Source organism: Hordeum vulgare, chromosome 4H (assembly GCF_904849725.1).
Source record: "Hordeum vulgare subsp. vulgare chromosome 4H, MorexV3_pseudomolecules_assembly, whole genome shotgun sequence".
In the NCBI taxonomy this organism is placed as follows: domain Eukaryota; kingdom Viridiplantae; phylum Streptophyta; class Magnoliopsida; order Poales; family Poaceae; genus Hordeum; species Hordeum vulgare.
The window spans coordinates 479024478-479052149 of record NC_058521.1 but is presented as its reverse complement, the minus strand read 5'-3'; the positions used below and the strand labels follow the sequence as shown (position 1 = coordinate 479052149).

Genomic DNA, 27672 nt, shown 5'->3' with positions numbered 1-27672 from the left:
GCCAACCTCTTGCTATGAGCTCCGGACATGCATGATAACTTTGCTTGCGCTTTGTGTGTTCATCTGTATCACCTGTTAGCCTGCATTTTGCATATAACTGTGACATCATTAATAACAGTCCCTCGTAATGCTATTCATCCAACATACGCCGCAGATGTTGCTCTTGCATATTTAATTTATAATGCTTATATCCTAGTACATAGTGAGGTGTTGTGTGTGACGCTGACGAACCCTTGCTCGCATTTCTTTCAATACTGGCACCATGCATGAGTCTGTGCTGTTTCCGGCCATTCGGGGTGGATGCCAATGTTATATTTCTCTTGTCAACAACTGTCCCATGTTCTGTGCTGCTTTTCAGCCGTCACGGGCAACTGTTGAATTTCTTTTCGTAGCGGTGACCCTATGCTCCGAGCTGTGCTTCGGCCGTCTTAGGGAACTACTACTTTCTTCTTATCAACACCGTCTCATGCTTTGAGCTACTTTCCAGCCGTCTTGAGCCGAGGTTGAGCTATTCCGGTAACGCCCCAGATTTGTGTTGTAAAGACCGTTCTGGTGGCTACCAAGTTATTTGCTGATTTTATGCGAGGGTTCCGAAGGTCCCACTTACAGCTATAATCGGTAAAGTAATAGTTTGCTAATTATATTATACCGTTGAGATTACTGTCGATGTTTACGTTGTGTTTTATCCGACAATTTATGAATATAGTTTAACAGTAGTGGCTTGATCTGATTATCGGATTGTGGTGACATCAGAGTGTCAGCTATGACAGATCATATTCAGAATAAGATCCCTAGTGGGTTGATTAGAGTCACCTGTCCGGGCCCATCCGCACAACCACCTCTTGCCGATATGGGACGGCCGTGACTTGAGCTGATCGCGTGATCTCTCACCAATATGCCCCAAAGAGGGAGGGTTATGCATGCGCTGACCCTGATCAGGTAGGCGGTGATAACCCTGTGAGCCCAGTTAATTTGAGTTGGGTACCCGTCCCCGTTTGGGACAGTTTTGTTTGGCCACAACGATGGCAGGTGTCATGAGGACACATGTGTCATGAGGACACATGTGTCATGAGGACACAGGGCCACCCAGGGCAGGACCCCGGAAGGGAGTGGTTGCCGGGAATATGATGAGAGAGTCACGGGTCAGGAAAGTTTCCTTGGAGCAATGCTGGTCCACCCAAATGGGATTACGAGGTCAGTGCTCCAGAGTGTGGCTAAAGTGTGCAACCTCTGCAGAGTGTCAAACCTATTCGAATAGCCGTGTCCACGGTAATGGACAGCCCGATCAGACCTCAGTAGATGGTCAACCGTATCTATGATAGTAATGATGGAAGAACTCGCCTCATGAGAATATTAGAGGACGTTGATAACATGATGTGTTAGCCAAGAGAAGGCTATATGATAAATGGTCAGATGACCATGGGTTGTGATATAAATCCGTTCACATTGGATTACGGGTACGTCGAGGGTTGTGGTACAACCCAGAAGAGAGTAAGTTGATATTCGGTAACAGTAAGCTAGTTAAGTAATTGTTGTGATCTTTTCCATGCTAGTGAGGTAGAGTACATGTTTAGTCCATGTCATGCTATGCTTGATTTATATTATTTTTCCTGTTAATTCCATGCCATGCTTAGAATAGCTGTTATATTATCAGTGTGCTTGCTTTGTTATCTGCTTGTTTGGATGCCATGTATTTGGTTGTCTTGCGAGTATATTCAAAGTACTCACCTGGCCTTGCACATGGCCAGTTGCAGGAGAAGACTCGTCGTGCTAGATCGTAACCAGGCCAGTCCTGCGAGTTATGGAGCCCAGCCAGGGACATCGATGCCGCTGTATCAAGACCTCTGCTGCCATTTAGCTAGCCTTGGAGTCATGTAATATTGTTGTAAGCAACAATATTGTAACACTCCATCATATTAATAAAGCCATATTTGCGTGGAATTTCTGTATCATGCTCTTGACGTGCGTCCGGTCCTATCCTGGGGACGGACGTGTGTCGGCCCTTTATCGGGGTGCCACATGAGTTGGTATCAGATCTAGGCTGGTTATAGGTTACCCTAGCACCCATACCACCTTAGAATCGACCAGGGGTGAGTCCGATAGATTTGAACCGTCTCTAGCATCCGACATGGCCACCATTGACCAATAGATGGCACAGTCGGAATGGACGTATCCCTACCCAGTTGCCCACCCACCCAGCCACTCTAGATTGGACCGTGACCCTACCCAGTTGTTGGCCATGCCAGTGTATTTTCTACCTGGCACGAGAAGGATTTACGCCATCTTGGTGTGATCCAGCCCGAGTGCCTATTTAAACCCTTCCCACTTTTGAGACGTAGCTCTCCCCACCCAGTAAGCGAGAGCCTTGCAAGACAACCCAGACCAGTATCCTGAAACCAGCAGCCATGGCCAGTTCCTCCAAGACACCCACTTTCCACAGCCGAACCCTAGCTAAAGGTTATGTTGGCTTCCCGTCCATCCTATCTAGTATGCTCTCCCGAGCCTTTGGCCTTAGTAAGCCCCCAATGTATTTGGTGCTCTAGTCGGAACCCGTCCCCCATCTTTGCCGGTTTTATGCAAAGGTGCATATCAACCCAGGGCCAGCGGCAGACGGGAAGCCCACGAATATTCGTGGCCATCCCATGCCCACTCTTGAGTTGGCTGTCTAGATAGCCGCTGCGGAAGCTATCACCCGTCTTCGGCTTCAGTTTCCGCAAGTGGCGGAGATGCAGGAACTTTGCTATTGTCCCCCTACATCGGACACAGGCTGCAATCCCTCCGGCACACTCAAAGATGCAGACCCAGCAATAGCTTGCTGATCCAGTTTGTTGCTGCCCAGGGATTATTGCTCTTCGGCATTCTCAAAGAGCTCAAGGCCATGGATCAGGACGCCACGCGAGTTGTTGCGGAAGCATACCGTGCGACCCGTCAAGTGGAGCCCCAGTCAACCCAGTCCCTATTGCCAGGCTCAGTGCCACCTTCGCAGCTGGTACTGCCCTCGTAACCCGTGGACCCATATCAGCCCGGAGACATCCACCGCAACTCCTTCCTGGGAGCGATCAGGCGACTTCGTCGTCGGGATGTGTTCCGTCGAGCCCCCTTTGCGGCTCCAGCAGTTGAGTCCCAGTCCATAGAAGTGCCCGAAGACCTAGACAAGAGTTGGCTCAGCCTTCGTCTCCCAGGAGAGCCCCAGCACGAGTAAGCCCATTTGTGGCTTCGACGGTGAGCGAAGCCAGAAGATGTCGCGCGTAGGGTGTTGCGAAGATTGTTTCTTCGCCCGCACCTAGGATTAGGACGCTGTTGTTTGGAGTGCATTGTTGGTAGCCGCCTAGTAGAGCCGTATGTTGTTGTACTGCTTGCACCTGTGTGCTGTTGTGATGATATGTATGCTTGTTTGCTCTGTGTGCTTGGAATCATTTATCACCTTGTTAAGCAGAAATGTTTAACAAGGCTGGCATTGGATTTCTTAACAAGATTTTGATCGGTAGAGCACTTACACCTAATAAACTTGGACTCGCCCAGAGTCCCTAAGAAAATGTGAGCCAGTGTAGGTGTATGTATGCCAGGAATACATACACCCACTAGCATTAAAACACCTTAGTATAATATGCTTGTTATGATTACTTCTTTGCGTGAATTTTGCCATCATGTGCATTCTGCGTCTGCTTGCATATTAGTCTAAATAGATTGCTTGCGCATCATGTGAGCAGTTTTGCAACCTCGAAGAGATTCTGAGAGATTTTATTGCAGCGTAGACCGTTACAACCCTTTCCAGACCAAGGCCTAGACCCTAGTTCTACCCCTAGTGCCCACTAGCTGTGGATGATGTTCAGCCAGGAGCAACCAGCAGCATGGTCTCCACCCTGATAGAGCTCCGCTGACTGCACCCGCTGCCCCAGACCCAGCAGCGCCTTTGTCATCATCTAGTGCGATGTTGACAAGCCGCACTTGCCGCCCCGCCAGCGTTTATTTCACCTGCTTGAGACGGCGTAGTTGTCCCTCAGCTATCGCTTTAGCCACGGCATCGTGACGATCATCGAGGATCATCGCGCACAGTAGCACCGAGCCGCCGACCAGCGCCGCCAGTAGACCAGCCAGGAGGATTGTGAGCAGCTCCGACCCCACGCCCGCCATTAGCGCCTTGCCTCGTGCTCCTGCAATCAGGAGGAGAGTAGGAGAAGAGGAGGAAGCGGTGAGCTGGATGCGAGGTAGAAGAGAGAGAGACCGAGGTCGCTTTTATAGCCCCGGTCCGGCGTACAGTGAGCGAGGTCCATGGGGCCGTGCGTTGCTCGATCACCGGCGTCCAGGAGGGAATCCGAGAGTAGTGCCGACCGGCGTTGGCCCGCGATGGGAGTGCTCTCTGCGTCGGCCTCGTGCGCGCCGCGCACTACCGGCGTAGGGTGCTCTAGGAGCTAGGAGTGCGCAGTGCTTAGCCGCACTCCGAGCGGCGCAGGAGCGAGGGAGAGTGAGAGCCGTTGGCTGGAGAAGAAGGAGAAGGCTGCCAGTTGACCCTGGTCCCACTCGCCAGCGAGAGGAGGCCACTGTTCATCAGGGTACCCCAAGCATTTTCAGAAAAAGGAAGTTTTTCTTTTTCTAGAAATGATAAGGTTACCCCGTGACCCCCGCGTATAGAGTAGACCCCGCGATAGTTGTGTATCGCTCTAGGTGTACCAGCTTTGGTACTCTTAGCCCGGTTGTTTTCAGCCACAAGGTTAAGACAGATCCCCGAAGCGTTTTAGAAGGCGTAGTAGTAATAGTTGTAGTGCTAAGCTAACCCTGGGAATCTCGAGGACGAGATTCTTCTAAGGGGGGAAGGTTTGTACAACCCAGAAGAGAGTAAGTTGATATTCGGTAACAGTAAGCTAGTTAAGTAATTGTTGTGATCTTTTCCATGCTAGTGAGGTAGATTACATGTTTAGTCCATGTCATGCTATGCTTGATTTATATTTTTTTCCTGTTAATTCCATGCCATGCTTAGAATAGCTATTATATTATCAGTGTGCTTGCTTTGTTATCTGCTTGTTTGGATGCCATGTATTTGGTTGTGTTGCGAGTACATTCAAAGTACTCACCTGGCCTTGCACGTGGCCAGTTGCAGGAGAAGACTCGTCGTGCTAGATCGTAACCAGGCCAGTCCTGCGAGTTATGGAGCCCAGCCAGAGACGTCGATGCCGCTGTATCAAGACCTCTGCTGCCATTTAGCTAGCCTTTGAGTCATGTAATATTGTTGTAAGCAACAGTATTGTAACACTCCATCATATTAATAAAGCCATATTTGCCTGGAATTTCCGTATCATGCTCTTGACGTGCGTCCGATCCTATCCTGGGGACGGACGTGTGTCGGCCCTCTATCGGGGTGCCACATTGAACCTCTGTGGCAAGGATTCGTATAATCCCGTATAACATTCCCTTTGTACTTCGGTATGTTACTTGCCCGAGATTTGATCGTTGGTATCTCTATACCTATTTTAGTCTCGTTACCGGCAAGTCTCTTTACTCGTTCCGCAATACAAAATCCTGTGACTTACACTTGAGTCACATTGCTTGCAAGGCTTATATGTGATGTTGTATTACCGAGTGGGTCCCGAGATACCTCTCCGTCACGCGGAGTGACAAATCCCAGTCTTGATCCATGCTAACTCAACGGACACCTTTGGAGATACCTGTAGAGTACCTTTATAGTCACCTAGTAACGTTGTGACGTTTGATACACACAAGGTATTCCTCTGGTGTCAGTGAGTTACATGATCTCATGGTCATAGGAATGAATACTTGACACGCAGAAAACAATAGCAACAAAATGACACGATCACATGCTACGTTCATAGTTTGGGTCTTGTCCATCACATCATTCTCCTAATGATGTGATCCAGTTATCAAGTGACAACACTTGCATATGGTCAGAAAACCTTAACCATCCTTGATCAAGTGGCTAGCCAACTAGAGGCTTACTAGGGACATTGTTTTGTCTATATATCCACACATGTATCTATGCTTTCATTCAATACAATTATATCATGGATAATAAACAATTATCTTGAAACAAGAAATATAATAATAACTATTTTATCATTGCCTCTAGGGCATATTTCCAACAACTTGAGGACTAAGGATGCTCACCAGGGGAGGCCCACGCGGCCCACTAGGCACCAGGGTGTGCCGTGGGCCCTTTGGCGGGCCCTGGTGGGTAGTGGGGGCCTCGACACCTCCTTCACCATTTCTGAGTTCTATAAATACCCCAATATTCCATAAATCCTAGAAGAGAAGAGGAAAAATTGTTTCAGCCGCCGTAAGTTCCAATAGCCACGAGATCTAATCTAGAGCCCGTTCCGGAGAGGAACACGGTCACGGAGGGGTTCATCATCCTCATTGGTGCTCCTCCGATGATGCGTGAGAAGTTCATATCATACCTACGGGTCCATAGGTAGTAGCCAGCTGTCTTTTTCTCTCGTTTTGCTTCTCTATACAATGGTCTCTTGGAGATCTATTCGATGTAACTCTATCTTTTGCGGTGTGTTTGTTGGGATCCGATGAACTATGAGTTTATGATCAGATCTATGAAATTATATACATGCTTGATTATTATAGCCTCGTATTTCTTCTCCAATATTTGGGTTTTGTTTGGCCAACTTGATCTTTTTATGCATGGGAAACAAAAAAAATCCTACGCACATACAAGATCTATCCATGGCGATGAGCATCTATGAGAGGAGAGATCGGATCCACATACCATTGTAGATCACTAAGAGGGAAGCGTTAAGAAACACGGTTGATGTAGTCGAACGTTTTCGCGATCCAAATCACAAGCCGTCCCGCGATCCAATCACGATCTAGTGCCGAAAGGACGGCACCTCCGCGTTCAACACACGTACAACTGGATGACGATATCCACCTCCTTGATCCAGCAAGCGAGGGCGGAGAGGTAGATGAGTTCTCCGGAAGCACAACGACGTGGTGGCGGCGGTGGTGAACTAATCCGATAGGGCTTCGTCGAGCTCTACCAAACTAATCTAGAGGAGGAAGACGATCTAGAGAGGAGAGGGCGGCACGTGGCTTTTCAGGTGGTGGCTGCCCTCAAAACCTCCACTATATATAGGAGGAAGGGGTGGGAGGAGGCGCCCTAGGGTTTCCCCTAGGGCCTTTGGCCGCCAGCCAAGGAGGTGGGGTGTGGGGGAGGAGTCCTACTCCAACAAGGACTCCTCCCACCCTCCACTTGTTCCTCTTGGGCGCATGGGCCCCTTATGGGGTCGGCTTCCCAGCCCACCAGGGGCTGGTGCGCCACCTGTTGGGCCCATGTGCCCCCCCCGGGGTGGGTGGGCCCTCTCGATGGACCCCTGCAACCCATTCGCCACTCCCGGTACACTACCGAAAATACCCGAAACCTTTTCGGTACCCAAATACCACTTTCCTATATATAAATCTTTACCTCCAGACCATTCCAGAGCTCCTCGTGACGTTCGAGGTCTCATCCGGGACTCTGAACAACCTTCGGTCACCAACACACATAACTAAATAATACTGAAACGTCACCGAACCTTAAGTGTGCCGACCCCGCGGGCTCGAGAACTATGCAGACATGACCGAGACACTCTTCGATCAATAACCAATAGTGGGACCTAGATGCCCATATTGGTTCCTACATATTCTACGAAGATCTTTATCGGTTGAACCTCTATGTCAAGGATTTAGTTAATCCCGTACGATGTTTCCTTTGTCCATCGGTATGTTACTTGTCTGAGATTCGATTGTTGGTATCCGCATACCTAGTTCAATGTCGTTACCGGCAAGTGTCTTTACCCGTTCCTTAATACAAGATCCCGTGGCTAACTCTTTAGTCACATTTCTTGCAAGATTGTTGTGATGCTATATTACCGAGTGGGCCGTGAGATACCTCTCCGTCACACAGAGTGACAAATCCCAGTCTTGATCCATGCCAACCCAACAGACACCCTCAGAGATACCTGTAGAGCACCTTTATAGTCACCCAGTTACGTTGTGACGTTTGATACACATAAGGTATTCCTCCGGTGTTAGTGAGTTGCACGATCTCATGGTCACAAGAACAAATACTTGATATGTAGAACATAATAGCAATAAACCGACACGATCATATGCTACGTTCATAGTTTGAGTCTTGTCCATCACATCATTCTCCTAATGCTGTGATCTCGTTATCAAAATACTCATGCCGATGGCAAGGAAACCTTGACCATCTTTGATCAACGAGCTAGTACTTTAGAGGCTCATTAGGGACAGTGTGTTATCTATGTATCTACACATGTATTTGAGTTTCCAATCAATACAATTTTAGCATGGACAATAAACGATTATCATGAACAAGGAAATATAATAATAACCACTTTAGTATTGCCTCTAGGGCATATTTCCAACAGATCCGACTTGGGTAGGCCACCGAAGAAGAGGGTGTCAGTGCATGGTCATGGACGGTGACGAGCTCGACCTCACATCGAGATCTTGTATGAAACAACGTGAGTAATTGTGCCTGATTTTCTTCAAGGAGTCTTCAGTGTAGGAATAATGTCATTCCCGTCCTATTCCCATTCCGTGGATGAGCTTATCACCAATGAAGGGGGGGGGGAGCTGTGTCTTCCACGGGTCTTTCGGGATCAGATAGGTTTGTGTTTATGGTGCATTCGTATGGATTCAAGCTTATCATGGTTTTTAGAGCTTATATAGGCCCCTATGGTGTTTTTCTCTTCGAGGCGTTGATTTGCTTCACAGATCGCAATTGCCGACATCTTCTAGGCAGCATTGACGATATTTCACCTGCTACTTCTACAAGTTCATGGATCAGAAGATATGCTCATGAGTCATGACCTACGATCAATGGACAAATAAAGATTTTGACACGCTCAAGATTTTTAAATGTAATTTTTTTTTATAAGGGTGTCTTCGAAAATAAAACAAATTGGTAGATTGTTTTTCGCAATCTAAAGCAGCATCAATCAAAAAGGAAAAGGGAAGCAGAATCAAAAAGAAAAATAGCCACCAACGGGAGTCTGGTGGTAGCACGCCGCCACGCAAAGGCAGGCACAGCTAAACCCCCAACAAAAACGCGAAGCGAGGGCAGAAGATAGGGAAGAAACCCTTGCCCAGCTCCAGCCTCCAGGAGAGGAAGACCTCGCCCCCTTCCCCCTCCCCCTCCCCCTCCCCCTCCTACCTAATCCGCGGCAGCCAAATGGCGCTCACCTCCCAGAGCCTCTTCTTCACCCCGTCGCCCGCCGGGCCTTCCCGGCGAGGCCGGGGGCGCCCCGTCACCATGTCCGCCGCCGCATCGCACAACTCGCAACCCCGAAACAACCCCTTCGCTGTCTCATCCTCCGCCCCCAAATCCGAATCCAAGACCTCCAAAACCGACCTGGCCCTCGGCTCCGCCATCGCCGCCGCCGCCTCCGGCGCTTTCCTCCTCGCCTCCTCTGGCGGCTTTGGCGGTGGCCCTGGGGGCCCCCTCGGCGGGGGAGGCGGATGGGGCGGCGGCGGCGGTGGTGCCGGTGCCGGTGGCGGTGGCGGCGGCGGGGGCTTCTGGTCGCGGATCTTCTCCGCCGGCGCGGCGAATGCCGACGACAAGTCGTCGGCCGACTGGGACCCGCATGGCCTCCCGGCCAACATCACCGTGCCGCTCTCGAAGCTGAGCGGGCTGAAGAGATACAAGTTATCGGAGCTCAAGTTCTTCGACCGTGCTGCGCCTGGCGGAGGTGGCGCCACCGATGCCGGGCCAGAGGATTCTTTCTTCGAGATGGTTACTCTGCAGCCAGGCGGCGTGTACACCAAGTCGCAGCTTCTGAAAGAGCTCGAGACGCTAGTCTCCTGCGGCATGTTCGAGCGGGTTGACCTAGAAGGGAAGGCCAAACCTGACGGCACCCTTGGCCTCACCGTCTCCTTCACGGAGAGCGTGTGGAGTGCAGCCAAGCAGTTCAAATGCATCAATGTTGGGCTTATGGCGCAGTCCGGCCAGGCTGACTTCGATCAGGACATGACTGAGAGGGAGAAGATGGACTACCTTCGGAAGCAGGAACGTGATTACCAGCAGCGTGTCCGCGGCGCCATGCCGTGCATTTTGCCAGAATCCGTCCGAGGGGAGGTTTTGGCAATGATGAAAAAACAGGAAAAGGTGAGTGCCAGGATGCTGCAGAAGATCAGGGACCATGTTCAGAAGTGGTACCACAATGAGGGCTTTGTATGCGCACAAGTGGTGAACTTCGGAAACCTTAACACCAGTGAGGTTGTGTGTGAGGTGGTCGAGGGGGACATAACCAAAGTGGAGTACCAGTTCCAGGATAAGCTAGGGAATTTTGTGGAAGGGAATACCCAAATTCCTATCATAGACCGGGAGCTGCCCCAGCAGGTATACTGCATACCATTATTAGCTTATAAAACAAACATGGGAGAACAATTTTATTAGTAGTACTATCTGATGTTGTACAGTCAACTAACATGTTAAAAATTAGCATCTAGTGATTTCTGTGTCATTTTATTTTGACCGGTGGAGTAAAATTAGCTTCTTGTGATGTTTCTGACATTTTTGTCTTGGCCAATGGACTATGTTGTGACTTGTCAGTCGTTTTAGCAAGGTTTATGTATTGTAGTAGTTCCAATATCCTGTTGAACTAGGATGTCATTGGGTTATCTTGACAGTTGGAAACCTAATTTTAGCGCTTCTGTGTAATTTTCTTACTGTGCTGTTTAGCTAGGAGAGTAGCAGCCAAGACCATACCCTTCCATGATGCATGATTTGATGATTGCTTAGTGTGGCAGATCACTTCTTGCTTCATACTTACCGGTACTGTTAGTACGGTCTCGGATGCTGACTGTGATGTTTAATTTGATCTTGATTCTCGGATGCTGATTTTGCTGCTATCAATGTTTTCCAATGAATGATCTGTTATTATTTCTGGGACTTCAGCATTTAACTTGTCCTTCTGCTGCTCTTACAGCTTCGACCTGGTCATATCTTTAATATTGGAGCAGGAAAGCAAGCTCTGAAGAATATAAATTCGCTTGCTTTATTCTCCAATATAGAAGTGAATCCACGTCCTGATGAGACAAAAGAAGGTGGTATTGTAGTTGAAATTAAGCTTAAGGAACTAGAACCAAAATCTGCTGAAGTAAGCACAGAGTGGAGTATTGTACCTGGACGTCAAGGCAGGCCCACACTGGTAATATACCTACTCATTTTGCAGCTTTCTGTTCTCTGTGACTTCTTTATTTGAAATACATGACTAATGAGTAAACTACAGAACATTGCAATCCTATTATGCGGCATCGTATCTGATAGAACATTTCTTTTAGGCATCCATTCAACCTGGAGGAACTGTGTCTTTTGAGCACCGCAACATCTATGGTCTTAACAGATCGATTGTTGGTTCTGTTACATCCAGCAACCTGCTCAACCCTCAGGTTAGTTTGTAATGTGTTATCTTTTTCTTGTAGTTTTTGTTTGCTTGCTTATAATTACCGTTAGATCATCATCGAGGAATCCTTTCCGGCAAGAATTCACAGGATAGGTCAAGCATATTATTCTTGATCCGATATTTATCTGTTTTCTTCGTCATGCTACCATCTTGGAAGTGTACATCTGTACATGTCTACACTTCTATCTACAAAATCCTTGAACAGAATTTAGCTTTAATTGCCTGCTACGATATAAAAGAAAAGAATATTCCATATTGTAACTGTTAGATAAAGTGCAACCCTGTGATATGTAAGACACACATACACGTCTGCTAACTTTCTAGCATCGTCAACGAATATTGATTCGTTTCCTTTTGGCCTTGTATTTGTCTGTCTTTAGACAACCTAATATGGATCTAGCATTCCTTCCTGAGAAGTTTTATCACTTCTGAATTTTGTTTTTCCACATGTATGTGCTTATGACCTACCCCAACTTGTTTGGGACTAAAGCCTTTGTTGTTGTTGTTGTTGCTGTTGTTGTTGTATGTGCTTATCCATGTGTTTTGTGGGTCTTTAGGATGATCTTTCATTCAAGCTTGAGTACGTCCATCCTTATTTGGACGGTGTGGATGACCGTAATAAGAACCGCACCTTCAAAACTAGCTGCTTCAACACCAGGAAATTGAGTCCTGTCTTTGTTGCTGGCCCCAATATGGATGAAGCTCCACCTGTCTGGGTTGACCGAGTTGGATTTAAAGCCAACATAACAGAGGTTTGCACAAATTGATATTACTTTCTACATCTTCTGTTTTTCATGAACTATTTAAGAAACGTCTCTAACATGAGGAAAATAACACTTCTGGATTTCAGAGCTTCACAAGGCAGAGCAAATTCACATATGGCCTCGTGGTGGAAGAGATTACAACACGTGATGAAACCAACAGTATCTGTACACATGGTTCTCGGGCAATGCCTAGTGGTGGCTTGAGCATGGATGGACCTCCCACAACCCTCAGTGGTACTGGTGTAGATCGAATGGCATTTCTGCAAGCAAATATTACTCGAGACAATACAGAATTTGTAAATGGTGCAGTCATTGGCGACAGATGTATTTTCCAGGTATGCTGACCTGCAGCCTTATGTTTCTAAAAACACAAAGCAAACCTTTAGTTATTACTAAGCGGCTCCAGACAAGGTTAAAATCTTGTACTTAGTAGTGTCGAAAAGGACAGGACCTCTTTATGGTTGATATTTGCTTCAACCTCGAAACTTCCACACAGTACATAAAACTTAGTAGGGTCACATTCCAGTGAATGTTTTTGTTATATTATATATGTTCAGTAACTGAGTCTGTAATTTATTTGTTAAATTAAATGTTTTGATAGCTCTGTACAAGCCTGCGAACATGTCTCTGTTATTGTTTAATACCATCATGTGCTTGTAGAAAATTTTCTGTGGCGATATATTTTCTTATGAGATTTTTCTTGTTAACTACAGCTGGATCAAGGTCTTGGCATTGGAAGCAAAAGCCCACTCTTCAACCGTCATCAGCTTACATTGACAAAGTTCATTAATTTAAATAATCAAGAGAAAGGTGTTGGCAAGCCGCTGCCAGCTGTGTTGGTTCTTCATGGCCATTATGCAGGTTGTGTAGGAGATCTGCCAAGCTATGATGCATTTACACTTGGAGGACCTTACTCAGTTAGGGGCTATGGTATGGGTGAACTGGGTGCATCTAGGAATGTTCTGGAGGTGAGTATTACTACATAACTTGGAATTTATTCTGATGCATCATATTTCGCACCAGTTATGCATGTTATGTGTGAGTAACTGAGTAGTACTCCCTCCGTTCTGAACTAAAACCACGTCAGTTATTTCCGAACGGAGGCAGCACTACAGAACTTGGAATTTATTCTGATGCATCATTCTTCACATGTGCTCTCTTCTTTTTGGGTTCTCACAGGTTTTTTGTTGGGTTAATCTCTAGCCTACCCCAATTTACTTGGTACAAAAGGCTTTGTTGTTGTTGTTGTTGTTACATCGTTTTTCACATCAATCATGTTGTGTTTTGCGAGTTACTGCTTTTCTTTTGATTTATTTCATTGGATTGGACAAGTTTAAATAATTGACATGTGTCATCACATAATTTAGTGTAAGATATGTTGGTCTTTGCTTTGTTGTAACTCATGTTTATTTGCCTCATAATCCACACAGGTTGCTGGTGAGGTGCGTGTACCTGTGAAGAACACATATGTTTATGGTTTTGCTGAACATGGCACCGACCTTGGGAGTTCCAAGGACGTGAAAGGGAACCCTACTGAGTTCTTCCGACGGGTTGGCCATGGATCGTCATATGGTGTTGGCGTCAAGCTTGGCTTGGTAAGAGGAGAGTACATTGTAGATCACAACACTGGGGCTGGAACCGTCTTCTTCAGATTTGGCGAGAGATTCTGAATGCATTTCATTCAGCACATATCTTCAAGACTGGGATGTCTAATGCACAATTGAGGCCTTGAGTCTCGAAGTGGCTATGCATGTGGGTGTGAACGTCAGGTGGCTTTTGTTCTGCTGAATAATGAAGTTTTGTTCTTTTTCTGAGGAAGAGAGATAAGTTAGTGTCAGGGTGAGTTCTTTGCTTGTAGTAGGAAGTAAGGTTTATCTTGCAGAGCTTCAAGCTGGTTGAATAGATGAAAGCTGAGCTCCTAGTGTTAGCAAGGAATGTTTTGACAAGGCTTTCTGTCATGGTCAATTTGTTTCCATGTAACACTTTGTTGTTCAGTCGGTTAGCTTAATTGACAACGCAGTGTTACTCCTTCCACGCATTATACAATGTAGCTAACTTATGGTGGGTGGTAACTCGCTTGGCTCATCTTAATTGTTTCATTGTTTCGAATATGTGATCAAGCAAGACGAGTGTTTCTTGTTTGTATATCGATGGTGTTTGGTTTGATTAGTTTCCTAAAAATTTAGGGAATCGCTTTAATTATGTTTTACGAATATACTACCCAACTCTAACGGGGCTTTGGGTTCGCGGAGACGTGAAAGATGGTTCAACGCGTCGATCCAAACGGATGCATGTTTGCTTTTCGTCTGTCTGCTGATCCATTTTCGGTTTAATTTTAAGCCTGATTTGGGTCGGCACGGAGTCAAAGCGGACGCGGATGACGCACGCTTTCACCATTACCTGACCCGCTAGTCGGTGGCACATTGGTCGTTTTTCACCTTCTCGCCTCACCTCGCCCCTAGCCTCCTTGTCGCCTCCGTCCAGTTCTGGCTGTCTCCTCCCGTATCGCAGCACCTACATCACGTCGCCGACCGCGTCACCGTCGGGGCACTGCAGCTTCCCCGACCCCAACCCGTCGTCGCCGGTCAGCTTCGCCGTCCACGCGCGCAAGTTGTTCAACAGTTTGCCTCAAGATACAAAATGGACCGCACCGATGAGTTCTTTTTCCGTAATGTTATGTGCGACTCAGACAATTCCTCATCTGACGATGAGGATATGCTGCTTGCCGTGTTGGTCCATGACCACATTAATAGGCAACAACCGCTGCTTCGAGGCTCGATTCCGGGGCATGTTCCGGCGTTGAATCGCAACCGAGAGAGCGGTCATTTCCTTCTATAGAAAGACTACTTTGACATAAGCAATCCGCTCTTCAAACATCAGAAATTCCGACGTCGTTTCCGTATGGCTAGGCATGTTTTCAACAGGATTCGAGAGGGGGTGGTCGAATACGATAACTACTTCGAGTGCGAAGAGGATGCCATTGGAAGGATTGGCTTCTCATCTTATCAGAAATGCACTGCTGCCATCCGGATGCTTGCTTATGGAGTAACCGGTGATCTTATCGATGAGTATGTCCGTATGAGTGAGTCTACATGCCTACAGTCGTTATACACATTCTGCAAGGTTGTGATTGTAGTGTTTGACCCTAAGTATTTGAGAGAGCCGACTGCTGCAGACACAACTCGCTTGTTGGTGACCAATGCCAGCCGGGGCTTCCCAGGGATGCTTGGCAGCATAGACTGCATGCAGTGGGTATGGAAGAGCTGCCCTTCTGCTTGGCAAGGCCAGCATAAGGGCCATGTCAAGGCTTGCACTATCATACTTGAGGCCGTGGCCTCTCAATATCTCTGGATCTGTCATTCTTTCTTTGGCATGGCCGAACCGCACAATGATATCAGCGTGCTTCAACGGCCGCTGGCGTTTGCAAGGCTTGCCGAAGGCAACATCCCGCCGGTCAATGTTAACATCAACGGTCACAACTACAACAAAGGATACTATCTAGCTGACGGAATCTATCCATAGTGGACCACTATTGTGAAGACAATCTCCAACCCTGTCGGAGAGAAGAGGAAAAGATTTTCCCAAGAGCAAGAGAGTGCTAGGAAGGATGTCGAGCGTGCCTTTGGTGTTCTCAATCTTGATGGAGCATATTTCAGTATCCTGCTAGAACTTGGAGCACCAAGAAGTTGTGGGAAGTGATGACTGCTTGTGTGATCATGCACAATATGACCGTCGAGGATGAGCACCCGGAACATCTACACGATCAAGGATTTGAATTTCAGGATTACAATGTGGTGCCTCAGCATGGCGAAGAAGCGTCATCGTTTACACAGTTCACCCAATTTCATCATGAAATGCGTGATTTAGAAACTCGTATTCGGTTGCAAGATGATTTGGTTGAGCATATGTGGGATCATGTTGACAATCAATAGGTGTATTTTGTAGACAATTTGATTTTTATTGGGCTTGTAAAACTTTGCTATATTTTATTTTTGATTGTGAAACTATGCTATATCATTTGCTGTTGCAAAATATGCAAAATATATGTATTTGTTCAAAAACCCGCGGCTAGCCGGCCACGCGGACAAACATGGGTCGACTGAAAGCACAATTGCTCCCTAGGGTGGTTTTGATAATTGATCACAACATATGCATTATTGGACTAATGTGTTTTCTAAGTATATTTCAGGAAAGTTCAAAAGATGCTATGGCTTAAGGTTTATGTGCAGATTCCTCTGGATGCAAGAAAGGAACAATATTGGCTCAAGCTTCAAGCTAGAAGACTCTTCATTTTATATTTGTGAGAAATCACTTTTGAGTCCATAGGACAGCCAATGTTATTAAAAGGGGGTGAGGTAGTAAAATAAACTCATTGCTCAAAATGCTCAAAGTTAGCCACCAAAACACTCAGTCATTTTTCCCACATATCCACTCTGTCAAGTTCCGCATATACAAATTCGGTGTCACCAACATTGCCACATCGGACCCACCGAGTTTGATCCTAAGACAAAACCCTAGCCATTCCCACAAAATCGGTGAAACCGAAACTGCATCGGTGCTATCGAGTTTGGGTGATCAAATTTGTGTTGCCCAGATACACAAAATCGGAATTTCTGAGTTTGAGTATCGATGCCACCGAGTTTGGTCATCTGACCGTTAGTCACCTTTTCGCTGCCACCGAGTTCTATATATCGGTCTCACCGAGATTCAAAAGTTCACACCTTTGAGCTAATCGGTACCATCGAGTTGTCCACTTCGGTGTCATCGAGTTTGCACTTTTGTGTGTAACGGTTGGATTTTGGCTGCTGCCTATATATACCCCTTCACCCACCTCTCATTCGTAGGAGAAGCACTCAGAACACACACTTCATTTCCAGATCCATTTTTTGAGAGAGAACCACCTACTCATGTGTTGAGACCAAAATATTCCAATCCAATCATTTGAAACTTGATCTCTAGCCTCCCCAAACTACTTTCCACCAAATCAACCTCTCCTACCCATTCATGGCTTGTGTGAGAGAGATTTGTGTTGAGGAGACTATCTTTAGAAGCACAAGAGCAAGGAGTTCATTGGTCTACCCCATCTATTACCTTTTGGAGGGTGGTGCCTCCTAGATTGGTTAGGTGTCGCTTGCGAGCCTCCTACTTCGTGTTGTGGAGTTGAACCAAGATGTTTGTAAGGGCAAGGAGATCGCCTACTTCGTGGAGATCTACCGTGAGTAAGGCTAGTCCTCCGTGGACGTAAGCCGTGGTGGGATAGACAAGGCCGCTTCTTTGTGGAACCTCCGTGGGTGGAGCCTTGCATGGACTCTCGCAGCCGTTACCCTTCGTGGGTTGAAGTCTCCACTAATATGGACGTATGATAGCGCCACCGATCGGAACCATGCCAAAAATCACCGTGTCAACCTCATGCGTTTGATCTCTTTACCTTACTCCTCTACTTTACACTTGCATGTTTTACTTTCCGCTGCAATACTATTAGAACTGCATGTGTAGGGTGTACTTGACTTGTGATAACTGCCGTAGCTGCCTCTCAGGTAAAATTGGGAAAAGGCAAAATTTTTATCTTGTCAAGTAGTCTAATCACCCCCCTCTAGACATACTTTCGATCCTACATCGGCGCGTTGGGCGCTTTGTCGACCCAAATCATAACCAGGGCAGACACGGAGCCGGCGGACGATCCAAACGGACGAAAAGCGGACGGAATCATTGTCTGTTTGGGTCGGGCGGTTGGAGTTGCTCTAAGAGCTTTTTTGACAACATGCGAGTGTAAAGAACTCTTCGACGGAGGGAATACCAAATTGTCAGCCGGTCCGCCCAGGACTAAGTTGCCAGAAACAACCACGATTGCGGCCAGTAGTGCCAATAGCCACCAAAGCGATAAAAGTCTGCAAAAAATCAATGTTTCTTCTTAAAAGTTTGCCATACATTAAAATCATATTTTTACATGAAAACTAACAATGGCCATCCATCAGAGCCATGTGGCACGAGTTCACGGTCCATGAAGATGGCCGTTATATAGAGCACAACCCAAGCTGTTTGGCCTAACCGAAGGCCAACTCGTCATCCTCTTGCCATCCCCACTTCCTTTTTTGGCCACTCGAGTTATTTTTGAAAGACAACAGGAGAGCTGCTGTGATTCTATTAAGTAGAAGAAAGGCTGATGGCCAAATACATCGTGAGGTCAGAGACCAAGGTGGAAAATGTGTAAAATACAACTGTTGTCAGCTTTGCCAGGCAGCTTAGTGAGCCGAGTCTAAGGTTTCAGCCCGGGTCGAAAGGAATTGGGCATCCTGCGAGTTTCCAAGTGACAGATTCATCTCTTATTCGATTAATAAGCATTGCTACTAGTAGCTCCTTCTTATGAAAAATCCCGCGATTACGTTCCAGCCATAGTTCCCAGCAGACCAGCATTGCAAGTGCCTTTGCCCCTTTCCTTCGTCCTGCATCCATGTCATGTGGACTTAGAGACTCAAGGCACTCATCGAGGGATCCCTCAACATTCCAAGTTGCTGACCGTAAGGATGACAGGCTTGTTGACGCGGCCATGGAAACCCCGACCTTCCTCGACCAAAGGCATTCAGAGAGAAGATGGGTGGTCGTCTCAAGGTAGCGGATGCATAATGGGCAGAAGTAATTATTTTCCCATCCTATGAGAAGCAGCACATCCGCAGTGAGGATCTTGTTTTGCATGGCCATCCATAGAAATATCTTGCACTTGGAAGGCACCCAAGTCCGCCATATAGTGGTGTATAGTTGATAGTTGGTCATACCCTCGAACTGGAAATGATAGGCTGACCTGGAGGTGTATGTCCAATCAGTTGTCAACTTCCATGTGATGGAGTCGTGTACCGTTGGATTTAGTTGTATTTGTTCCAAAAAGGCGGAGAGCTCAACGAGTTCATCAATCATGTCATTACTCCATTGGCGCTCTAGATCATGAAGCTAGTTATCCCGTAACAACGCATCATGGACGGTTCTTCCTTTCCCCGATGAGACCTCAAACAACGTTGGTGCAATATCCCTTGGTGCCATCCTGTGTAGCCAGGCATCCTTCCAGAATAGCGTAGTTTTTTCGTCCCCTATGCTTACTTTTGTAGCGCCGACAAATATCGCGAAATCCTTATCATCACACACACCCACACCAACAATCAATTTTTTTGCGGCGGTCCATCTGAGCCAAATCCACCTTAATCCGAGCGCACATGCAAATTTATCCATGTCATGCAGTCCAAGACCTTCAAACTGTTCGGGGCGACAGATGACCTCCCACCTTACCCTGCATTGTCCTCCTTTGCATTTGTCTTATTCACACCAAAACCAGGCTCTTGTGCGCTGGTTAAACCCTTTTAGAAGCCGCTTTGGAGGTTTATGTGATGAGAGAATGTATACCAGTAAATATTGTAGGACCGTTCACGCGAGTAACAGTCTATCTCCCTTGGACATGAGTTTGCTTTTCGAGCCCACCATTTTGTTGTCAAACTTGGACATGATGTTAAGATAATGAATCTTCTGAAATTTCTTGATGGATAGCGTCATCCCAAGGTAGGTACAAGGGAAGGTGCTAATTAGGACACCCAATGATAGCAACACTTGTTGGAGATCAAGGCCATCACAACGAATTGGCAGCGCATCACTCTTCACAAAATTAGTCCGTAGGCGAGTTACCTTTTGGAATATTTGTAGGATGTGTCCTAACATTCTCATGTCCTTTTGAACCGGGTTCACAAAAAGCGCCAAGTCATCTGCATATAGTGATGTTTTTATTGTGGTTGCTCATCCCTGAAGCTGTGATAGCAGGCCATGCTCGGTTGCTATGTCAAAAATCCTATGGAAGGGCTCCATGGCGATGATGAAGAGAAATACTGATATTTGGTCTCTTTGTCGGACTCCACATTTGTGCCAAATTTGTGGAGTTGGTACACTGTTGATCATAACCAGTAACGATGTGGAGGATAATATTAGGGCGGTCTAAGCACACCAGCTATGTCCAAAACCCATAGCTTTCATGCAGTGTAGAATGTACGGCGAGGATACAGAGTCAAAAGCCTTCGCGAGAACAAGCTTGAGCAGGACCGATGATAACCGTGCCCGGTGGTAGTGTTTTGATAGGCTTTTTACATAAAGAAAATTTTCCTGAATGCTTGGTCCGCTGATGATTGCGCTCTAGCATTTTGAGGCCAGAGATGGTAGCCGAGGCGCAAGTCTTCTTGCAAGTAATTGCATAAAATCATCACATTTACACAGACAGTTCGGTATCCTGGCAGTCTGATCGCAGTGGGATTCGCGTTAAGGATGTATTTTCATTTATTTTAGCATCGTATCTGTATACTCAGCCATGTATTCAAGAAAAACTGTCCTACCACGTGCTAGAGAATCTAGGCCTGGTCTTTGCTCGGTTGCATGTTCGGTCCATACGGAGTTACGAACAGATTCCTCACGGGCATGCAGCCACGTGAAAGCCTTGCACGGGGTAGAGTTGCAAATGTTAGCATTAATTAATGCTTCCTTTGTATCTAAGAGCAACTCCAATCAATCGATTCAAACGAAATGTGATTTTTTCTGCTTTTTGTTTGTTTGGGTCGTCCGTCGGTTCTGTGTCCACTCGATCTATGATTTGGATCGGCAGCGTGCCCAAGCGCCAACCCATATTTGTTCGCATGACCGGCTAGCCGCCGGTTACAAACATTTTGCATTTTTTCAAAAGCAAATGCAATAACATAGTTTCATAACCGCAATAAAATATAGCAAAGTTTTACAAGCCCAATAAAAATTAAATTGTCTAAAAGATACATTATTGATTGCCAACATGATCCCACATATGCTCAACCAAATCATCTTGCAACTGAATATGAGTTTCCCAATCACGCATTTCATGATGAAATTGGATGAACTGTGCAAACGATGCCCCTTCTCTGCCATGCTGAGGCACCACATTGTCATCCTGAAACTCAAACCCGTGATCGTGGAGACGTTCCGGGAGCACATCCTCTACGATCATATTGTGCATGATCACACAAGCACTCATCACTTTCCACAACTTTTTGGTGCTCCAAGTTCTAGTAGGATACCAAACTATGACCCATCAAGATTGCAGAACACCGAATGCACACTCGGCATCCCTCCTAGCACTCTCTTGCTCTTGGGCAAATCTTTTCCTCTTCTCTCTGACAGGGTTGGAGATTGTCTTCACAATAGTGGTCCACTGTGGATAGATTCCGTCAGCTAGATAGTATCCTTTGTTGTAGTTGTGGCCGTTGATGTTAACATTGACCGACGGGCTGTTGCCTTCGGCAAGCCTCACAAACACCGGTGATCGTTGAAGCGCGTTGATATCATTGTGCGATCTGGTCATGCCAAAGAAAGAGTGCCAGATCCATAGATCTTGAGAGGTCACAACCTCAAGTATGACAATGCAAGCCTTGACATGGCCCTTGTACCAGCCTTGCCAAGGAGAAGGGCGGTTCTTCCACTTCAAGTGCATGCAGTCTATGCTGCCAAGCATCCCTTGGAAGCCCCGTCCGGCATTGGTCGCCAACAAGCAGGCTGTGTCTGCAGCAGTCGTCTCTCTCAAGTACTTAGGGCCAAACACTCCAACCACAACCTTGCAGAATATGTACAACGACTCTAGGCACGTAGACTCACTCATATGTACGTACTCATCGATAAGATCATCGGGTACTCTGTAAGCAAGCATCTGGATAGCTGTAGTGCATTTCTGATAAGATGAGAAGCCAATCTTTCCAATGGCATCCTCTTTGCACTCAAAGTAGTCATCGTATCCGACCACCCCCTCTCAAATCCGATTGAAAACATGCCTAGCCATACGTAAGCGCCGCCGGAATTTTTGATGTTTGAACAATGGATTGATTGTGTCAAATTAGTCCTTCCATAAAAGGAAATGGCCACTCTCTCGATTGCCATTCAATGCCGAAACATACCCCAGAATCGAGCCCCGGAACAACGACCACTGCCTATTAAGGTGGTCATGGACCAACACGGAAAGAAGCATCTCCTCATCGTCGGATGAGGGATCGTCGGAGTCGCACAGAACATTATGGAAAAAGAATTCATCAGCGTAGTCCATTGTACCTTGAGGCAAATTGTCGAACAACTTGCAAGCGTGGATGACGAAGCTGACCAACGACGTCATATTGGGGTTGGGGCACCGGAACTGGGCAGCGGCGGTGACGGGGTGGGGGTGGGGCGAGGCTAGCTGTCGATAGGGGTGGAGAACGACCAATGTTTCACCGACTGGAGGCCAGCAGAAGGAGTACACGCACGTCATCCGCGTCTGCTTTGTGTCCGCGCCGACCCATATCAGGCTCAAAATTGGGCCGGGAATGGGCTCGCACACAGACGAAAAGCAGACGTGCGTCCGTTTGGGTCGATGCATTGGGCTGACTTTTCTGTCCGCATGGACCCAAACGTACGGCGGCAGATGAAATGGGTTGCCCCGTTGGAGTTACTCTAACAACAATTTTAGTCACTATTTTAGACGTGTTTATTTCAGTTTCAACACTGTGTAGAGTATCGATGTACTTTAGAAACTAAACTGATGTAATATATTTTCACATTTGACATGTGTTGATATTATTTACGTTTATTTGCAATTGAAAATTTTAATTTCTTGCAAATATGGATGCAAAATTCAAAGTGATTTTTCTAAATTGATGTATTGAGATCACAAGGTAGTGTGTAGATGTAATGTTTTGCATATTATCACCACTACTGTTTAACCCTATATTTTGTCATTTTTAATATTATGATTTCTTTAAAAAGTGATCGCCGTACATTTTACTAAGTCATGATGTAAGGCATTACGAGTGAGTATCTACTGATTTCATCAGATTATACTCCCTAGTGCTGCGAGATCTACTCCATTTTGGAGATTATCTTCAAGGTGCCATACTTAGCAATTTGAGATTTATACTAATGATTTCAAGCTAACTTCTTGAAATACCCATTGATTTTGCTTAATTCGTTATAACATCAACCATGATGGTCTTTAATTTACCGACCGTAAATCAATCATCTCTCGTAACCGATGGCTAGAGAATTTGAGGCATTCACCCTCAATAGCCACCACTACCCTACTTTGGTATGGACATCATGATCGCTCTTGTGTCTCATGTGATAATGTGTGCAATCCAAGACCACGGTATTCACCTCTGGTCGGAATTACATTGCTAACATAAAAAATATTGTCTTATACATCATAAGGCATTACATTGGTTCAGATCTCTGCATATGGTTTTTATGTATCTACAATTCTTGGGACACAATGAACCTCAAGGGCAAAGGTTTGAAGATCACTTCAACCTCCAACCCAACAACACTAATGAAGTCAATTATTTGCATGATCTTCTATAAACATGCAACGACATGGTTGTCCAGCAGTCACGGTCCCTTTGGGCACGTAGAACGTCATGGTTGAATATGACTCAACTAACATGTTTGAAGACTTTGACTAGTCTCTCAATCTCCTGAGTCGTCAATATAATTTATGTCCATTTATGATGTTGTGACAACAACATAAGTATTGTTGTCATCATATATTGTATATCACAATATATTGTATCAACACTTTGGTACAAATACATTTGTATGTATTCAATATATCTAACAATAATTTTCTTGAGAATCTATATGTCTATATATAGATTTCTACGAGGGTCAATCTGATGAAAGATGAATTGTTCCTTGTGGACATATGCACCACGAACTCTATACTCAGCGAAGTGAAATGTTTCCACTCTCATTGAGAGAAAGGATATGTTTTAAAATCGCTAGACGCGATGAGGCATTTGTTGGTTCGACTCAAGTTATATTTACTTTCCTTGTGGGTACCCGAGTAACATCAAGATGCTTTATTGCTTCTCGGTTTAACTCGTACCCTACTAAACTCTAGAGGTGTTAGGTAATGTAGCAAAAATCAAAAAAATTCCTACGCCATATTCAAATCTTCCTATGGAGAAACCAGCAACGAGAGACGGGTGAGTAGATCTTCATACCTTTGAAGACCCCTAAGCGGAAGCATTGCTAGAACGCGGTTGATGGAGTCGTACTCGTGGCGATTCACATCGCGGTGTGATTCCGATCTAGTGCCGAACCACGGCACCTCCGCGTTCAACACACGTGCAGCCCGGTGACGTCTCCCGCACCTTGATCCAGCAAGGAGGAGGGAGAGGTTGGGGAAGATCTCCGGCAGCACGACAGCGTGGTGTCGATGGAGAGACGAGGTCTCCCGGCAGGGCTTCGCCAAGCACCATGGGAGAGGAGGAAGAAGAGAAACAGGGCTGCGTCGAGAGAGAGATGGAAAACCGTATCTCCAATGGCCAAACCCCCCGATATATATAGGGGGAAGGGAGGGTGGCACCCCCCGCTTAGGGTTCCCACCCCTAAGGGGTGCGGCAGCCCTATATGGGGAAGGGGGTGGCAGCGAGGAGGGGAGGAGGGGGTGGCGCACCCCATGGTGGGCCTTAGGCCCACCTGCGCTAGGGTTCCCCCCTTCCCCCTCTTAGGCACCATGGGCTGGGTGTGGGGGGCGCACAAGCCCACCCACGGGCTGGTTCCCTCTCACACTTGGACCATGTAGCCTCCTCGGGCTGGTGGCCTCTCCCGGTGGGCCTCCGAAACCCTTCCGGTGGTCCCGACACTTTGCCGGTGGTGCTCGAAACATTTCCGACGTCCAAACCCATCCATCCTATATATCAATCTTTACCTCTGGACCATTCCGGAGCTCCGCGTGACGTCCGGAATCTCATCCGGGACTCCGAACAACCTTTGGTAACCTCGTATAACAATTCCCTATAACCCTAGCGTCATCGAACCTTAACGGGTTCGGGAGGCATGCAAACATGACCGAGACACCTCTCCGGCCAATAACCATCAGCTGGGTCTGGATACCCATGGTGGCTCCCACATGTTCCATGATGATCTCATCGGATGAACCACGATGTCAAGGATTCAATCAATCCCGTATACAATTCCCTTTGTTTGTCGGTATAGAACTTGTGCGAGATTCGATCGTCGGTATACTTATACCTTGTTCAATCTCGTTACGGGTAAGTCTCTTTAATTGTTCCGTAGCGCATCATCCCTTGACTAACCACTTAGTCACACTGAGCTCATTGTGACGATGTTCTACCGAGTGGGCCCTAGAGATACCTATTCGTCACACGGAGTGACAAATACCGACCTCGATACGTGCCAACCCAACAAATACTTTCGGAGATACCCGTAGTGCACCTTTATAGTCACCCAGTTACATTGTGACGTTTGATACACCCAAAGCACTCCTACGGTATCTGGGAGTTGCACAATCTCACGGCCGAAGGAAAAGATACTTGACATTAGAAAAGCTTTAGCATACGAACAACACGATCTAGTGCTATGCTTAGGATTGGGTCTTGTCCATCACATCATTCTCCTAATGATGTGATCCCATTAACAATGACATCCAATGCCCATGATCAGGAAACCATGATCATCTATTGATCAACGAGCTAGCCAACTAGAGGCTTGCTAGGGACACATTGTGATCTATTTATTCACACATGTATTACTGTTTCCTGTTAATACAATTATAGCATGAACAATAGAGATTATCATGAATAGGGAAATATGATAATAACCATTTTATTATTGCCTCTAGGGCATATTTCCAACAGTCTCCCACTTGCACTAGAGTCAATAATCTAGTTACATTGTGATGCATTGAACACCCATAGAATTGTGGTGTTGATCATGTTTTGCTCGTGGAAGAGGTTTAGTCAACGGGTCTGCAATATTTAGATCTGTGTGTACTTTAGAAATATCTATGACTCCTCTCTGGACCTGGTCCTGGATGGAGTTGTAGCGGCGTTGGCTGTGCTTGGTCTTCCGGTGGAATCTGGGCTCCTTGGCTATGGCAATGGCTCCAGTGTTATCACAGAAGAGTGTCATCAGACCTGACGCGCTTGTAACCACTCCAAGGTCAGTGATGAACTCCTACATCTAGATCCCTTCATGAGCCGCTTCCGAAGCAGCTATGTACTCCACTTCACATGTAGATGCTGCCACGACGTCTTGCTTGCTGCTGCACCAGCTCACTTCCCCACCATTCAAAACATACACGTATCCTGTTTGTGACTTAGAGTCATCCGGATCTATGTCGAAGCTAGCATCGGCATAACCCTTTACGACGAGCTCTTCATCACCTCCATAAACGAGAAAAATCTCCTTAGTCCTTTTCAGATACTTAAGGATATTCTTGACCGCTGTCGAGTGTTCCATACCGGGATCACTTTGGTACCTCCCCACCAAACTTATGACAAGGTTTATATCAAGTCTGGTATACAGCATGTCATACATTAGAGAGCCTACGGCTGAAGCGTAGGGGACAATACTCATCTTCTCTTTATCTGCTGCTGTGGTCGGTGACTGAGTCTTACTCAATCTCTTACCTTGCAAAACTGGCAAGAACCCCTTCTTCGAGTTTTCCATATTGAACTTCTTCAATTTCTTGTCAAGGTATGTGCTTTGTGAAAGACCTATGAGGCATCTCGATCTATCTCTATAGATCTTGAGGCCTAATATGTATGCAACTTCTCCAAGGTCCTTCATTGAAAAACTCTTGTTCAAGTAGGCCTTTTGCTCTCTAATAACTCTATATTATTCCTCATCAATAATATGTCATCCACATATAGTATGAGGAAAGCTACATGTGACAGCCCGATGCCGACACCCCAGAAGATTCCCCTTTATTTCCGTTTCCGTTGTGTGGTTATTTTATTTTGTGGCATCATCATGTAGTTTGCATCATGTCAACTGTGTTATTTGTCGGTGTTGCCTGTTGCTCCTTGTTGTGGGTGTTAGTGCCTTGTGAGTGGCGTTGTTTGTTGGCGTGATGAGAGTGGGTGCAACAGAGCCGCTTCAAACCCTATTACACCGTGGACCTAAAACTCTTCTCTCCTCTCTTGTTTTATTTCATGGCTATTTAAAATATTTCAGTTTTAACCCCCTTTTAAAAGTTCGTCTTCTTTTAAAATCCTTTTATTTAATGTGGAGGCAACCCCTTTGGTTTTTTTTATTTCTTCTTTTGTTTCATTTCAAAACTAGAGTCGCATTTTATTTATAAAAGGGGTTTAATTTTATTCTTTTGTAAAAAGGATTTTATTTTATTCTTCGAAAAGGTTTTAGTTTTATTCGTTAAAAGTGCCCAATCTATTTTATAATTGGGGTATATTTCTTTTCAAGAAGTCAAAAGCATTTATTTTTATTTTGTTTAAACCTTTTCCTTTTTGTTTGAGTTTTCTGTTTTTAAAAGGGAAAAAAAACCAAAATAGAGGAAGAGGGAGCGAGCCGGCCAGGCCCAGGCCCGAGACCCCCCAACCCTAGCGCCCCAGCCCCTCTCGTCTCCTCCCTCGTCCTCCCCCCTCGCGCAGCCTTCCCCATGCCCGATTCCATCTTCCTCCCGTAGCCGTCGAGCCCTC

General features: G+C 46.2%; 1 protein-coding gene across 1 annotated transcript; it reads left to right on the top strand.

Annotated features, from left to right (window-relative positions):
- The first annotated feature begins 9095 nt into the window (after nucleotides 1-9095).
- Nucleotides 9096-14341, top strand: LOC123449034 (protein TOC75, chloroplastic). Its single transcript, XM_045126099.1, has 7 exons — nucleotides 9096-10366; nucleotides 10956-11177; nucleotides 11311-11418; nucleotides 11990-12184; nucleotides 12283-12531; nucleotides 12910-13164; nucleotides 13627-14341. Exons 1-7 carry the CDS (start codon nucleotides 9200-9202, stop codon nucleotides 13864-13866), a joined length of 2436 nt encoding a protein of 811 aa, XP_044982034.1. The 5' UTR covers nucleotides 9096-9199; the 3' UTR covers nucleotides 13867-14341.
- Nucleotides 14342-27672: the final 13331 nt, after the last annotated feature.